Genomic DNA, 17657 nt, shown 5'->3' with positions numbered 1-17657 from the left:
TTTGTTTATGCTAGGAAAGAACAGATCTTACGAGATTTTTCAAGTCTGAAAAGTTTTTAAACACATATTTTCTTGTACTATCATAGAAATCTTGCTTTTATTTTGTCGATTTGCTTTTCGGAAGTCAATTTGTTTATATCGCTATGTCCGGGTGACCTTTGACCGGGGCCTCTTGTAACACGAAAGTGTTGATAGGAATATTGACTCATTCCTTGCCCAATACAATCGTCATAGAGTCAATACTTTGGAGAAAGAAGCTCCCCTGGAGGATTAAATAACATAGAAGTAAATAAATCTTTCTTGAGATTGAAATTTTTTTGATTCGAATTTGATCCATTTGAAGTCAGATTTTGTATTTTTGAATGTTTTTTGTTAGTGTTAAATTCAGGGGTTCAGACCTTAGGGTGAGGCCAATATGGCCAACATCTTTTTAACCGGGTTTTCCAACGGAAAAATCCGGTTATTAAAATGGCGGGCGGGCGGCTGCCAAAAGGGTACCCTCATTGTACGGATAACTCCTACAGTTTTCAAGATAGGAAGTTGTTTTTTTGCAGATCAATTGTACAGTCATTTTTTGGCAAAATGTTGCATATAGGGTACCCTCATTGTACGGATAACTCCTCCTACAGTTCTCAAGATAGGAAAATGTTCTTTTACAGATCAATTGTACATATATTAGAGATGTGCATATTGCTAGGATTTTGATTTCTGATAATTAATCAAAAGAATACCAGCTTTTGAACTTAGTCATTTTTTGGCAACATATTGCATATAGGGTACCCTCATTGTACGGATAACTCCTCCTACAGTTTTCAAGATAGGAAAATGTTCTTTTGCAGATCAGTTGTACATGTACATATATTAGAGGTGTGCATATTGCAAGGATTTTGATTTCTGATAATTTATCAAAAAATACTAGCTTTTGAACTTAGTCATTTTTTGGCAAAATGTTGCATATAGGGTACTCCATTTCACTGGATACGGGTTGACATGGATTATAGATACAATTCCAGAATGCGGTTAGGGGATGGGTGAGATCAAAACCGGAAGTGACGTTGCGCATTCGCAAAAATTGTAAACATGGAACAGATTTTGCGCATGCGCTAAAAAACTGAGAAGTTGAAGATGGCGGCGCTTTCAAATGCATCACTCTATGTTCTTCTAAATGTAAGCGTTGCAGCACGTGTTTACAACTGTAATTTACAAGGGGAAGTTTAACATGTTATGATTTATAATTTTCTTATATAATTAGCCACAAAACCATACATAATACGCAAGAAACATACACAATCCGTATACATACAATTCTCTCTGCACACTGATATAAGCTGTGTTTACAAATGTTATATCTGTGTCTGTTTATGATTTGAACTCGATTCGTTTCATGAGAAGTGAATTGCCCACACAAGATATAATATTTATATTACATCATACTGCTTTTGTAATACAAATTAATATTTTTTCATCAAATCATAATCTGCCAAATGGGGGAGGGGGGGGGGGGTTACTTCAATCTAAACTTAACTTTCTTTATAGGCAATGTGGATGAGAATATTTATTTTTATGTATATAGATTTTAATTCATTCATGACCAATGCCCATTGTACAATCAGGCATATACAAAATACTGAACAAACTGTCGATAAATATGTGTAGCATCAAGTACTACAATTACTTCATTTTATAAACCCTCCAAACCCCCTAGTGACTTGAAATGTACTGTATTGATATAAAACAATAGTGGTTTTGATAAGAATTGGAAGAAATAATTGGAAATATTTTTTCATGTTGTAACTAATTATGTGATTCATTTCATTAATAGGTTCTTCTGGTAATCCCAACAACAGTTGGTGGTATCCCAATAAGGTCAACTCTATATAAAGACCATGATTATCTTTCCTTGCCAGTAAGTCACCGATAACTGTTACATATAAAGTCTTCACTGACAACTTGTTTGCCAATCAATTATACAAATATTTTATTGACACAAACACAATTACAATAATTTGCAAAGGCACAATGAATATACGGGAACATCATTGCATGTTTACAATAATGATAATTTTTTCATACATTCTCAGTTGGTATTATTATATTTTACAGAATAATGCTGAACTTCCTTGCTCTTGTTCCCCCAATAGTAATCAGAGAAGAAATGAAACAGAATACAACTATCAGGTTTATTTCACTTGGAATTATATTTCAAAATACATGTACTGTAAAAACAGTATATGTATAAATTCTAATCCCTCCTTACAAGCACATAATTTGGATACTAGTATAGAAATATTACATTAAATATTAAACACAATCAACATGTTAAGTTCAATGTATGATTACCATGTAAAATAACACTAAGCTTTTTACAGTCTATCTATCCTTTCAATCAAATTGTGCAAGATATGTTTATGTACTAACTTAAATCAGTTTTAACCTTCATGCTACACTGTGTATAAATTTGCTTACATCAATGGATGTTTCTATTGTTACATGTCAATGCTTACATTAATACTTTTCTCTCTATCTGCTTGATGTTCACAATTCACTTGAATTCAACAGCCAATGCAAGATGACAGGAGAAGATTGATGGCAGATCCACCCAGTATTCCAGATATTGAGGTACTTTATTCTATTCAGATATTGACATTTATAATGAAATGTGCAAAATTATTTCTTTGGTGATTCATGCAAGCTATGAAGGAGGCAAGCATAAATACAGAAACCATCTTCTTTCTGCATTAATTGCTACGTTCTTATACTGTATGAATCACCAAATAAAGCATTTTATACACCTGCAAACAAAGTACAGGGGGATATCACCTGTGTGACTGTCTGCCAAATTGTGCAAGATAAGTTAATGTTCTAAATTAAATATAGTTTACTTTTATGCTACACTGTTTTGATTGTTGTTACCGAGTCTGTACTGTGTATAGATTCAGTAACAACAATGGATGTTAATTATAGTGTTACATGTTGGCCTATTTATTTTAAACAAAGTGGCTAATAACAACTTGTGAATTGTCCCTCTATTATTTCCTTAATAAATATGGGAGGGGGTGTAGAAAAAATTAAGAAATCATAGACCTACATGCAATTAAGAGAAATCTATTTTACACAGATGAAAGAGAAAAAAAAACAAATTTTGAATTAGAGAACACTTGTATATATTTATTTTATATATTATGACTACAGTGCTAATGAAATCATTTTTAATAATCTGGGAGTGCTTAATCTAATTATTTTAACTTTCTAAATTCTAAAATTTTTTTAAAAATTGTAGCATAATATACAGTGACATAAATGAACAAATCTTAAGTACCAAAAAATAATTGGACAAAACTACACCACCCTATCCTATATAATTATTAGAGCCCTGTCTTAATACCAGAATCCCTGACTCAGGGGCCATGTATGCTTAGAAAAAAAAATATGTTTGATTTTATTATAGTCCTAGTCAAACAGGCTTCATGCCAAGTTGATTTATTGTCAATAATAATAGATTGAGGAAACTGATAATTAACTATTTTCATGGAAATTTATTCACAAATGTATAGATTTTTTGAATATCTGAACATCATCTGTCATGGTATATTAAAAACAGATTATGATGCATAAACTGTAAAAATTCACTTCTCTTTACTGAATGGTATAATAAGAAAATTGTACAATTATAGTATATATACATCAATGATTTGCTTGATGAAAATGGATCATTTCTTAAATTTACAAGACATTCAGAGTAATTATTTGATGTCAGACCTTATTTTGATCTCCTTACAATTATCTTGGTCTACAAAAATCTCTTACATGTACATATAAAACTATATAGTTTATATTATCTTGGAATTCTAAAAGAAGATGATAACCCAGGACCCTTTATATACCTTTGTCACTTTTTTGTTCTGCCCTACAAAAAGCTCTAATATTATGAATACCCGGTAATACTCTAAACATGAAATCACAGTGAAGCGAAATCAGGATTAAATTTTATGTTGTCAGATTTACAAAGGAAAACTACATGAACTATACCATTAAATCATGATTTTTTTAAGTATACAGTCTCATTAGCGCGTTATGAAAATTCGTATGCACACATCGCTGCAGTAATGAGACTGAATACTTCAAAAAATCATGATTTAATGCTTATATTTACACTTTTTTAACTTCTTGCCTTGTCTGCAAATGTGAATTATCCCTTAAAATTGCTATCTTATCCTAAGTTAATATTAATGGAAAAGCCACAGTACCAGCCACAAGCGTGAACTTTGATTTTTCGCTCGTGACGTTGCAGTTTACAGCGTTCAACGTTTGTGACGTAATAAAACTTGTCATTTTATTGAGGAGTTATCTTTCTTTCGATGTATAAATTAGTGAAATGGTTAATCTATTCATTTCCATAACATGACTTAACTCACATCGAGTTAAGTCGGATTATTTCAATAAAATAGATTAACAACACCGTATTGGCAGTCTCTGTCATGGCTTTATTTTGATATATCAGTACATCATAAACTATTCAATCGTATGCAAAATATTGCAAATATAGCAATAGAGTAAGTTAAATGACCAACATCGACTTTTGGGTAGTTATGATGTTAGATCTTCAATGAACCAAACAATCAATCAATCAAGATGAATCAATCAATGAAATCAATCAATCAATAATTCAAACAATATTTCAATCAATCAATCAATCAATCAATATGCAAATCAATAAAGTATAATCAATGTTTTACTTTAGTGAATGTCTCAATATGACAATCAATGTATCAATTTAATTGATTACTCAATGTATTCAATTATGACAATCAACCCAATGTATCAATAGAATTATTCAATTACTCAGTGTATTCAATGACTCACTGTCAATCAATGTCTGAATCATACAAAGTGTCAATTAAAATAAGCCCGATTATTGGCCACGGACCTGGAAGTAAACAGAATCCGGGGCAGGCTTAAGCAAAATTCGGCCATATGTCTTCATGTATGAAAAATCTATGATATGATACATGAAGACATCCGCCACAAGCGGTCAAAATTTTGCACAATGCCATGACAATAAGACTGCGGAATTACTCGGCGTGGGATTTAGCATAAACTTTAACATTATTATGTAGTATGTTTAGAAGGCCAGCACGTATGGTTTTCAAAAATGTATTCTGAGCAGTATCAGACAAATGTACACCATCACGGTAATATTTTGGTGAACACTGTTGTAGATCAGGGTACTTTAAGCAGGCGCCCTTACGCTTGACTATAAATTGGGCTAATGATTTGTTAATTCTTTTTCGAGCGGTCTCGCCGGCAATATTTGATAACATATGTCTGTAGTAATTTCGTGGGAGTATCTGGGACCATATGAATCTTGTATTCGGCAGAATTGTTTGTAGGTTAACAACGGTTAATTTCATGAATTTTTGAAGTCTTAGCAACGGCATTGTCCGAATACTATTGCCCCCGCAATGTAACATTACCCAATCTGGTTGGCCTCTTTGTTCAATGATATTTGTAATTGTGGGCTCTACATCCTCCCAGACCATACCACTCTTTCCATGCCAAAATACTGTGATATTATGTTTCTGAAGGTCTAGGTGTGGGTTTCCAAATTGTTGGACAGCGTGATGGGATGCATGTTTGATAATTGACGAACCAATGATCCAGACCGTGGTGTTGGGACCTGAAAACTTAGTATTGAATTATAATACGAGGATGTTCTGAACAGACATAAGATTATGCTTTACAATCTGATATATGAACAAAACGCGTTAGATTTCCATCTGCCTTTTGACTTAATGTCCTCCTCCGAATGCCCTTGTAAGTACAAATGTGTAGCTCCACCTATTCTAAATGAGTGGGATTTGAAAGTTGTTGTGTCAAGGCCAATAAATTTGACAGACTTATGTAGTACGGATGTGAATTGATATTTAGTAAGAGGTTTGTGGTTAAAATGGCAGAAAAATAGGCCTTGTATTTGTGGTCCAACTGCCAAAAATTCACGCATATGTTTGAATAAAGACTGGGTTTGAGAATTTATTTCAATCTGTAGCTTAGTACCCCTATTGTATTGGTCTGTTTTTGAACCTTTAATATACAGACCAATGTGTGTTTCATTAATGGTCACGTCGTGAAATAATAAGGCTGGTGCGTCATTACTAGTAAAAGTAAATTCACTAATGCGCAATAATGCAAAAAATGCCAAATGAAAGGCTGCTGAAAACATAACAGCTTCATACAAGCTTGTGCACACCGTAGGTAGTATAGAAACTAATTTATTGAGACAAGATAGGGAAATTGGGGACCGTACATCTTCGCTGGATTTAACCGATGGAAACCTTCTAACATTTTTTTAACTATGAAAGTTTTAGTGTTGTCAATTTGACCCTCTAACTGAAGCTTGTAACTAATACCACTCAAATAACATCTTGTTGTTGAATATGACACTTTATTTGCATGCAGGTATGCGATGTAGTTGATTATGTGGTCCAGTGGTGGAGGCCAACAAAAGATAAAATTGTGTTTGGTACAAAAAGTTTCAAAGGAATTTATGCCTTTTTGATACGTTGACGCAGTATTTTTGGATATTGCTGCTTCAAGTAAACATTCTACATGGGGTCTAAGAGGGACAACAATTCCGGAGGTAAACAGGCTGGAGTCTTGTCTGCCTGCGGAGCCAGGGATCTGAATCTTTCCCACTGAAATCGAGAAATTGAATCTGCAATGGAATTTTGGTAACCTGGAATATGCCTAGTTTTAATCTGAATGTTATTTTTCATACATAATAATACCAATGGTCTTACAAGAGACATGACACGTTGAGACTTACTAGACTTGGCATTCAATATATCGACCAGAGCTATGTTGTCAGTGTTTATTAGCAATTTCTTAGCTGTAAATTGATCTGCCCAAATCCAGATGGCCACAAGAATAAGCACTAATTCCAAAAATGTAATATCTCTTCTTATATCTGGACCCCAAGACTCTGGCCAGGATATGACAACCCAGTGATTCTGGAAAATCGCACCTCCACCGTAGGAACCACAACTATCGGTAAAGAGGTTTAGGGTTTCATTATCAGACCAGTGTAGTTCTGGGAATGGGGAACGCCCATTGTATTGGTCAAGAAATGTGAGCCAGATAGTAGCATCCTCTTTAACTGCTTGTGTGACCTTGATCAGGTGGTAATGTTTCCTAATACCAATTGTTGTGTTATAAAACCTGCGGTTAAAGGCCCTGCTACCAGGGATGGCTTTGGCGAAAAAGTTAAGCGAACCACAAAGTGATTCCATTTCTTTCAGGGTGACTTTATTAGAAGAAGTAATTGATGAAAGCTTGGACCTAAGTTCTGCAACCTTATTGTCAGGAATAAAAATGACCTTATCTATGGTATCAATACCTAGTCCTAAGAAAGATAGACGAGTACATGGGTCCTCAGTTTTCTTGTTGTTTATTGGGACGCCCAACTCATTGCAAGTTAACTTGAACGTTTCAGCAAGCGTTGAACATTGTGATGTATTTTGCTCGCCAACAAACAAAAAATCATCAAGATAATGGATGATATTATAATTTTGAGACTTTTGTGCTACGAGCCAATGCAAAAATGATGAGAATTTTTCAAAAGATGAACAAGCTATGGAACAACCAAAGGGCATGCATATATCAAAATAGTATTTTTCTTGAAAACATATTCATAACAGTGAAAAATCTGAAGGGTGAATAGGTAAAAGTCTGAATGCGCTAGACAAATCCATTTTACAAAGCAATGCCCCTTTACCATTCTCTTGGATCATAGAAATGGCCTGATCGAAAGAAGCGTAAGACACTGAGCACAGAATTGGATCAATATGCTCGTTGACGCTATTGCCAATGGGCGCTGACAAATTTGAAATTAACCTGTAGCCTCCATCTTTCTTGGGCAGGACCCCAACAGGGTTACATCTAATGTTGGGAAAAGGGGGTTGGGAAAAGGGGCCTGACATCCTTCCTAACGTAATTTCTTTCTCAATGATAGCCAAAAGTTGATCAGCATGTTCACTCGCGGACTTCATATTTTTGGATTGTAAGTAGACTCTTGGGCCTATGTAATTCAAGTAAAAGCCGGATTTGAAACCATTTAATAAAAATTGAGCATTCTGAATATCTGGATATGTAGCGAGATACTGCTCTAAAACGGAGATCTTAATTGGAGTTAAACCTAGGTGCATGAAATCTTGGTCTTTGTGGCTGATAATGCCTTGGGCGTAAGGGACGAAAATTGATGTTATTTTGCGGGGCGAAATTTTGGTGTGCTGGATTTGGATTGGGGGGGGGGGGGTCTGGTGACTTGGGTCTGGGCCGACTGATAGGACCAACAATGCATGCGTGGGTGTGACTTGTTGCAATGCATGCATATATGCTGGTATGAACACTGGGGTTTGGGACAGGAACCTTTAAAGTTATAATCAAAACATTTGAGTGAAGATTTTGACTCTTGTGGAGCTTGTTGAACTTGAGCCTGCATATACAATAACCATAACTCCGCATCGATAGAGCCAAATGATATTGATGTGTTTTTAGACATTTTGAGACGGAACTGCCTGTCGTATTCGATCCAGTTGCCATTTATATTACGGCTATATCCTAAACGTATTGTGTGGATATATTTCAAGATACCCTGTATGTCTGATGGGTGTCTAGCCAGGTATATGCTTGAGAAAATCAAAAACGCATCAAGCCAGGTGTTAATTGATGTGATTTTGTTTGTTTTAGTTTTTGGTTCAATAACTAACTGACCCTCAACTATGGAAAATTATCCTGAGCGGATGTATCAACTGTTTCTGAATTGATGATTTTTGACAGATCAATGTATTGTTTTGACCATATTTTGTCTTTGATGGTTTGAGGGACATGAACCCCAAGCTCATCAGAAATGCTTATTAAAGGGTGTTCACCTGAAGTTGTCAGAGGCATTGATGGCGCTATGGAAGGTAGCGGTACTGCAGTCTGCTCACTGGTTGTGGGATCATCGACTGGTAGCTGATGCTCTTGATTTTGAGGTTGAGTGGACACAAACTGGACCGCTGCCTGTGTGGGCCTGCTCGGGTTTGGGTGGCTGTGGTTGCCGGATTGAGGGCCCTGAGTGCCGGATGTGCATTTGGTCTGGCGTAGGGCGACTTGCTCTTTCTTTTAGACCTCAACATTTTCTAGGAAGTGAACAAAACTGACTAACTTACTATTTTAAAGTAGATACAAAGTTTATAAAGAAATATCAATGAAAATTAATGTATCATAAACGTTATAATATGGCTATATATAAGGTTATACCGTAAGTAAACAATAAAGTTATTGTATGTTAACGTTACGTATTTATGCTATATGATACTAGTATATACTATATGCAACCGTAGTCCTAGGTGAGCACTAGCTATGTAGGCCCTTTAAGGCCTTCAAGTATTTGAATATTTTAAATTTATTGTAAATTAAAATTTTACAATGGAATATTATATTTTAATGATGATGACTAAACTTTTTAATAACCTAGTTTTAGCTGTTGATGGCCCGCAATTTGACTTGAAATAAACCTACATCGTAATGACTATCTTATGTAACAATCATGGCCGCCTTAAAGAGAGAAGCAGACGAAATAAGAAAATTATCTTGTATTGCAAAGTTTTAAAACCCTTTAAAAAAATTAATGGAAGTGAATACGTACCGCAACTTGGACAATTGATTGAATTACACAAGATTACCCGATTACTATCCACCGATGATTAATCGAGCGATTAAGTCAGTCGTGATGAACGATGCATTGAATTTTTTCCAGGTTGAAGCTGAGAAAGGTCTCTCCTCCACCTCCTCTCTGCCAGTTGTTGATTCTCTTGTTTTTTCTAACGATGTCCCTAAAGGGAGATGTATTGGGGGCAACGGGAATTAATCTCGTTTAAAGGGCTTCTGGATTCACTCCTCCGTTTCAATGATGGGGTTTGTTTCCTCAAAGGGATTTGGGAGACGCCTCTGGTAGGAGCATTCCATTTCTGTAAATCTCCGACACCATCCAGAGCACTTAATTGATCTTCTGTAACTATTCATATAACATCTTCTCTTTCTTTGTGACAATGCCATCTGCTTGGTCACCATTCTCCTAGTCTACCACTGGACATCGATGCAGCCCAACAACTGGCTTGTTATGTCTTCTTCCTTTTCATCTGATTTACTCTCTGCTTTCTTTTCCTCTACCACTGGGACTATCTCGTAATTATAGGTGCTGCTCAACAACTGGCTTCTTATGTCTTCAAATTTTGCATCTGATATACTACCAGTACCTGTTCTTTTTTTGTACTCTAACCCATCCAATATGTGATGAAGGCTGCGTTCTTTTCATATTTAACTCTCATACAGGTTCTGTCCTTTCAATGATGTTGAATGATACTCGACCCTGATTCTTGTGTGGGAGGTACCACTTGACATGTATAGTTATTTCCTTCTCCGTCGTAGACGTAAAATCACACAAAGACATCGTAAATTAACGTTGGCTATGGTCCACAGTGCGTTTTAAGAGCACATGCCTTATTAGCTAATTTTAACTCTTTGTTCGGAAAAATCTTTATTTGAGCACTGGACCACAGGGCCTTTCTTCTTTGCCAACTTTAATGTCACGCATATATGTAGGCCTACAGATTGGACTTCGCTCATTGAATAACAAACGTTATTCAGCTTATTGTGAAGAAATTCGTCAGAAACTGTTTAGTGAACAAATATATTTTACGTTACCGTTCATAATGTACCATTTGTGGAAAATCGCATGAATTGAACAGACTGTTTTTCCTCACCAAAGCTTGCTGCAAAATGTAAATCCACGGGCAAATTGGGTTTAACACGCCATGGAATCCATTAGACGTTCTACGGAATATGTCTTCTTTTATAATAAATCTGTACTGAAAATCTTTAAAACATCGTCACCAGCTCCATTAAATGAAGAAATGTGGTTTGCTTATTAATATAAAACTTTTAAATAGCGACTCGATCTGCACGTGAATTTTACAATCCGAGGATGATTATAGATCTAGCGTGTTTGAGAGAAAGTCAGCGGCAGGTAAAGCAGCAACATCAGTAGTAAATATTGTCTGATGAATAGTGAGGTACATGTAATAAAATTAATGTTTCTAAAGACTGAGTGAGTTACAAAATAAAGTAAATTACAGATCAGTCCAACATTGAACATGTTTGTGCTGTAAATTTAAAGTTTTATGTACATGTTTAAAAACATATGCAGGCTTGTAGAAGTGTGTCATTTATCAGTCTTATTACAGTGATTTAGTTTGTGCAGTCCTGATACAGAGTAAACGACACAGTTGGCAGTCGGTGCATAAATTATCAATACAACCTTAAAGGTAAAAGAGGGCGGGTACTTATCAGCTAATAAAAATGCTTGTTTATAAATTTTAACTCGCGATCCCAATAGTGTCATCACTCAACGCATCAGTTTTTGGTCGCAGCGTGTACATCCATGTTAAATTTGCGATAAAATGATTCAAAATTGTTCAATAGCCTTTTATTATACATTGAATACCTCCCATGTAAATGAAAAAATAGCAATTATAACAAACCGTGATCCACCTCCAAAAACCAAATACAAATTCAAAGCAGAGCAACACAGACCTCCGAATAGATAGAGGTAGAGCAGGTGCCTAGGAGTAGTGAGCATCCTCTGCTGACCGGTCACATCCGCCGCGTGCTCCTTGTCACAATTGGGCATGTCATAATCGGGGAAAATGTCATAAAAAGAAAAAACCCGAAACGTTGATGATTTAGTTCGTTTGTGATGGTCAAAATACAAACCTCGAGCCAACACGCACCTCCATTACATCGGTGGTAGGATCAGGTGCCTAGGAGGAGTGAGCATCCTCTGCTGACCGGTCACACCCGCCCTGTGCTCTTTGTCGTAATCGGGGGGGGGGGGGGGGGGGGGATCGGCAAAGTCCGTAGACAATGAGGGGATTAATTATGGTCTAACAATTAGTATGAAAAACGTCAGTCAGCATGCGACCCAGTGGAAGATTGTATTTGCTGACGTCGTTGTATCGACCATAGAATTTACGAATAGATGACTTCAAGCGAGACTGTTGATAGTCCTGCTTTATCAACTTGTTTGTCAGTAACTTGCTAAAATCTGGATAATTTTTAGCATTTTTGGCATTTCTATAGTTTGCAAAGATAATTCCAAATTGTTAACTCTGTATGTGTCCATTCCGGGTAAAAGTACGAATGTTATTCTTCTCACTTGTGTGATATTTGGACCATCTTTCTTTTGGGGGAAATTCTTCATTTCTTGTTATTCATTTCAACTTTCTTTTAACAGAACAGTCACAACTATGAGGATTGTTGAAGCTCCAGCATTGTCGTATTTATGCCCAGGTCTGTATTCTATGGGGAAATCATAATATTTCTATCTATCTGGCGGTACGTCCTTTTCGTTCTTTAATTTAAAACAGCCAAACTAAGGCTTGGTGATCTGTTCGCACTCTGAACATACTACATATACCTGCTAGATATTGTTTAAAATATTCTACAAATATTCTACAAAGTATGTCTACGCTTATAATTCTTTGTCGATGACGCAAACATTTGTTTCTGCTTTGTTCATGGTTCTATCGGCCTATGAAATAACTCTCTTAGCCATTTTGAATTTGACTTAGGACAGCTCCAATGCTGTAATTACTGGCATCAGTATCAAGAATAAATTCTTCATCAGGCATAGGAAAGGCCATAATATCCGGTCCCGTAAGACATTCTTTAATTTTCGTAAAAGCTATATTGCAATTTTCAATCCATTTGAAAGTGACATCTTTCTTTGTTAAATGAATCAAGGGTCTCGCAATGGCAGAGAAGTCCTTGACAAATTTTCTGTAATATGACGCCATTCCTAATATTTGCCGTATTTAGGTAACATTTTTCGGTATTGGCCATTCCAAAATCTTAGAAATATTGTCGGGGTTTGATTTAACATCGTCTTTGTTTACCACATGACCTAAGAAGGTAACTTCTTGTTGGAAAAACTGGAACTTTTTGGGTTTTAACTTTAATCCATATGAAATAACTCTTTCTTAGCCATTTAGTAATTGACTAAGGACAACTCCAATGCTAAATTACTGACATCAGTTTCAAGAAAAATTTCTTCACATGTAATCTAAAAAGCCATAATATAGGTAAGATATTTTTTGATTTTTGTAAAGACAATATTGCAATCTTTAGTCCATTTGAAAGGGACATCTTTCTTTGTTAAATATATTTAATGTTAAAGCAATGGCAGAGAAGTCCTCAACGAATTTTCAATTACACGAAGCCATTCCTAAAATTTGACTATTGAATATTTGTTACTTCGGTAACATTTTGCGGTATAAGCCATCCCAAAATCTTGAAAATATTTTCATGGTTTAGTTAAAAACCATCTTTGTTTACCACATGACCTAAAAGGAACTTCTTGTTAGAAAAGTTGTCACATTTGGGCTTTAACCTTTATTTGATGTTTGCTTTCTTAAACTTCTTGGACTCTTTTCAAATATTCATCAAATGTTGACCCGAACACGATAATATCGTCTAAATAAATTGGACAAGTCTGCCACTACATCCCTCTCAAAATAATCTGTAAAGTTCTTTGGCAACGGAAAGACATCATTTTTAGTTACATTATTCACCTTTCGATAATCAATACATGGTCTCACTTTTACATTTTTCTTCATGAATCGATTTAAAAGAAATGCCCATGGAGATTTAGACTTCTGAATAATACCCTGGTTTTCCACTTTTATTAATTGTAATTCTGTGTCGGCATAGGCGCGATCACTCTTCTTGGCGGCAATTTTATTGATTGCTATCACCAATATCTAGTTCATGTTCAATCACTAGGATATCCTAAAACTAAGTCGTCTTTAAATTTTATTACTGTATTTACAAAGTAGGTTATATTTTTTGTCTTTGGACGAGTCGTCAAAATCAGTGTTTTCAACATCATAGCTATACAAGTCTTTCATATGCTCTGGCAATTCTTTAAATGCTCTCTTATCAATTTCAGTAACAAATCTGATCAACAAAGTAGAAGAATCTGAATTCTTTACTCTACCTGTAGGAAGTTGAATATTATGCTACACCTATAACAGTTTAACTTGGTGTATTCACTGTTCCGTATTGGTAAGGTTATTTGGTCTCACAGGTACAGTAGTATTGTTTTTAATACCAACAAGAGTATTTGCCATATGAAGTCCATATTGTTCGCCGAAAAATTCTGACGGCTCAATTAAGGATGTTGGCACCTAAAATACTAGTAATGTCAATCATCCATAAACATCATGCATATAAAGATTGGGACCTAAGATGTTCATTTATTTTATATGTGACCTATGTCACATGCCATTTTTTTATTGGAAATATGAAGCCCAAAACAGAAATGATATTTTTTCTATAATTATTGCAAAAATTTGGCATGGAAACTGATTAATTAAAATCACAAAATTTCCCCATTTTTACTGGAATAACAATTGATTCTCGTGAATTTTGTTGGTTGTAACGAGATTGGCTTCTCAAAACCCGCTTTTCTGAAACACCACGTCTAGAGGAGGGCAAACTCAAACTTACTTTTCACTAACCTCTTTCATTTTATTAAATAAACTTTGTACATGTTCTTTGTTGCGCCTTTTGATAACCTTTTCAACTTCCCTGTAGCTCTTTATATGCCATAACGGGCCTAAAGATAATGAAATTAATCTAAAATGCTTGTTTTTAACGGGGTTTTCATAGGAAAAATCGGGTTATTGAAATGGTGAAAATGGCAGGCGGCTGGCAAAGGGTATCCCTATGGTACGGATAACTCCTCTTACAATTTTTGAGATAAATTTGTTGTTTTGCAGATCAATCTTATATGTATCAGAGAGGTTAAGATTACCAGCTGTTGAACTTAATTCCCATTTCTCTGGATAGGTAGTGTTTATCAATTCAGAGGAAGGCAAATGGATTTTGGATACTGTATACACATAAACAAAACCCGGTTTGTTGTAACATTGACAGCTTTACTTTTCTTTATTACTGATGGGGTTTGTCTTTTTAAAAAAATCTTTCAGCAAATTTTTTCCCAGGATATATATTTAGCGCAAAAAGCAACAAGTGCTCTGAGGTTAGTTATCAAATAGTTTTTTTAACCCAAAAATCATATCATATTTTATTACACAAGCAGGATGGTTATATGGCTGACCCACCAATGAAACATTGTCTTTTTCCCTAGCCTTGATAATAGATTACTTATTTATCTATCTGAGTTGTATGCATTATCCTACGAGCTAAAACATCTTATTACAAATGAACAGAAAATGCAATATAAAGAGTTATGAAAATTTATTCATATAAAAAGCAGATAGAGAGTTCAGTCCACGGGCTGTCCGTCTTGATTAAAAGTTTCCATCACAGATTAATATACCTTTCTCTGCAAAACAAAGAAATAATGTTTACTCATTAATAAATTAGCGTAATTAGAGTCAAAATTACTAATTCTATGAAACCTTGTGTCTTACCTTTCCTCCTCCAGATCCACCTCCGATAATACCAATGGATCCGCCACCGGAACCACCACCAAAGAACAGGCCTCCGAAATTCTGACCTCCAAATCCACCAGCACCGGATCCTGCGGCGGCGGCAGCGGCAGCAGCAGCACTTGATCCCCCGAATCCGGAAGCACCGGCTGCGGCTCCAGCAGCAGCGCCACCACCAATGTTTCCAACACCAATGAAGCCGCCTTTAGGATAAATTGGACCTGGAGGATAGATTGGTCCGGGTGGGTAGATGGGACCAGGTGGATAGATGGGACCAGGTGGGTAGATCGGACCTGGTGGGTAGATGGGACCTGGTGGGTAGATAGGACCTGGGGGATATATTGGTCCTGGAATGGGATACACTGGATAGTGAATGCCTCCAAATCCTCCAGCAGAGGCTCCTGCAGCGGCACCTGCCCCAGCTCCTCCTGCAGCAGCGGCGGCAGCAGCAGCAGCAGCAGATCCTCCTAATCCTCCTGCGGCAGCGGCGGCAGCAGCAGCAGATCCTCCTAATCCTCCTGCGGCAGCGGCGGCACCAGCGGCTGCGCCTCCAAATCCAGATCCTCCAGCTGCGGCGCCTGCTGCAGCTCCGGCTCCTCCAAATCCGCCAAAGCCACCATAGTGAATATCATGGTATGGATAGTACCCACCGTGGAAACCTCCATCGAAAACACCGCCTACAGCTCCCGCTGATGCGGCGGCTGCAGCTGCCGCAGCAGCAGCAGCTGCTGCTCCAGCGCTAGCACCACCACCCCCTCCTCCTCCTCCAAAGAAAAGTCCAGATCCACCTCCGCCACCGCCTCCAGTTTGTATTACAGATATTCCGCCTCCTCCGGATCCACCCTTTGGATAGTAACCACCTCCACCTGCTTCGGCTAAAGCAAGTAACAGGGACACAGAAAGAAAGCCCAACATGTTTACTCTATGAATAAGAAATAAATAATCAATGAAAATGTTAGATAATGGTATTTTTAATTTTACTAAAATATTCAGACATTACATTATGTTTTTTTTTTTTAATTTGTTATATCATTCATATTAAGAATAAATATTCAGCTTTGTTATCGAGCCAACATTCATATTACTGAAACTGAAAAATCTTAATTTTATTTCTTACCTTTACCCAAAGTGACTACCAAAGGGAAGATGGATTTTGCTTTCAAACTCGTCCCCTTTTATACGATTTAAAAATTTTAATTAACGCTTTATTGGTCAGTTTTGCTGTTGTTGTCAGGTAGAATTGCAAATAACTACTTCCGTGAAATAACATGAGGACAGTGTGTTGAACCGGAACGAATTCCGAATTCATGTACAGATATGACACTCTGCTTCTCAGTTTCTATGTTTAACATTAAGGATACATAAGAAAAAATGATGTGTCAATCTGATTATGCATTTCTAATTTTTGTCTCCAATCTGAAATTAATTACAAGGGCGATTTTCATGTTCATTGTGCTTTAATATGCATAAAGCTCGTCCGCTCTGACCTTTCAGGTTTATTTTTAAATTGAAGTCAATGATTCAACAAACATTTTTTAAACGACAGTTCAGAGGAAGAATATTACTACATACGCGAACTAATGCATATTATGATTACAAAAGGGTTGGGGATTTTGTTTCCAAACATTATATATATATATATATATATATATATATATATATATATATATATATATATATATATATATATATATATATATATATAATTGGTTAGGTAAGTGAAATGGAAGTCTTTAATTTTAATATTAATTTCAAAACTGCATTTTAATTGACGAAATAATGATATATCGTAGAAATATCGGAAATACAGACAGCTATAAAAGTGATTTTGAATAAATTCCACTGAATTATAAATAACATGTTATTAACCGGGTTTTCCAACGGAAAAATCCGGTTATTAAAATGGTGAAAATGGCGGGCGGGCGGGCGGGCGGGCGGCTGCCAAAAGGGTACCCTCATTGTACGGATAACTCCTCCTACAGTTTTCAAGATAGGAAGTTGTTCTTTTGCAGATCAATTGTACATATATCAGAGGTGTGCATATTGCTAGGATTTTGATTTCTGATAATTTATCGAAAAAATACCAGCTTTTGAACTTAGTCA

General features: G+C 36.1%; 1 protein-coding gene across 1 annotated transcript; it reads right to left on the bottom strand.

Annotated features, from left to right (window-relative positions):
• Window positions 1-15345: 15345 nt before the first annotated feature.
• Window positions 15346-16823, bottom strand: LOC105319423 (uncharacterized). Its single transcript, XM_011416965.4, has 3 exons — window positions 16672-16823; window positions 15537-16476; window positions 15346-15448 (listed from the first exon to the last, which is right to left on the bottom strand). The coding sequence occupies exons 2-3, from the start codon at window positions 16467-16469 to the stop codon at window positions 15434-15436; spliced, it is 948 nt and encodes a 315-aa protein (XP_011415267.3). The 5' UTR covers window positions 16470-16476; window positions 16672-16823; the 3' UTR covers window positions 15346-15433.
• Window positions 16824-17657: the final 834 nt, after the last annotated feature.

Source organism: Magallana gigas, chromosome 6 (assembly GCF_963853765.1).
Source record: "Magallana gigas chromosome 6, xbMagGiga1.1, whole genome shotgun sequence".
Lineage (NCBI taxonomy): Eukaryota > Metazoa > Mollusca > Bivalvia > Ostreida > Ostreidae > Magallana > Magallana gigas.
Note: the sequence above shows the minus strand (reverse complement) of the source record. Positions and strands in the feature narration are given on the sequence as shown.

Bases quoted from the DNA above. Each gene is read 5' to 3' on its own strand.
- LOC105319423 (XM_011416965.4), bottom strand. From the start codon at position 16,469: ATGTTGGGCTTTCTTTCTGTGTCCCTGTTACTTGCTTTAGCCGAAGCA.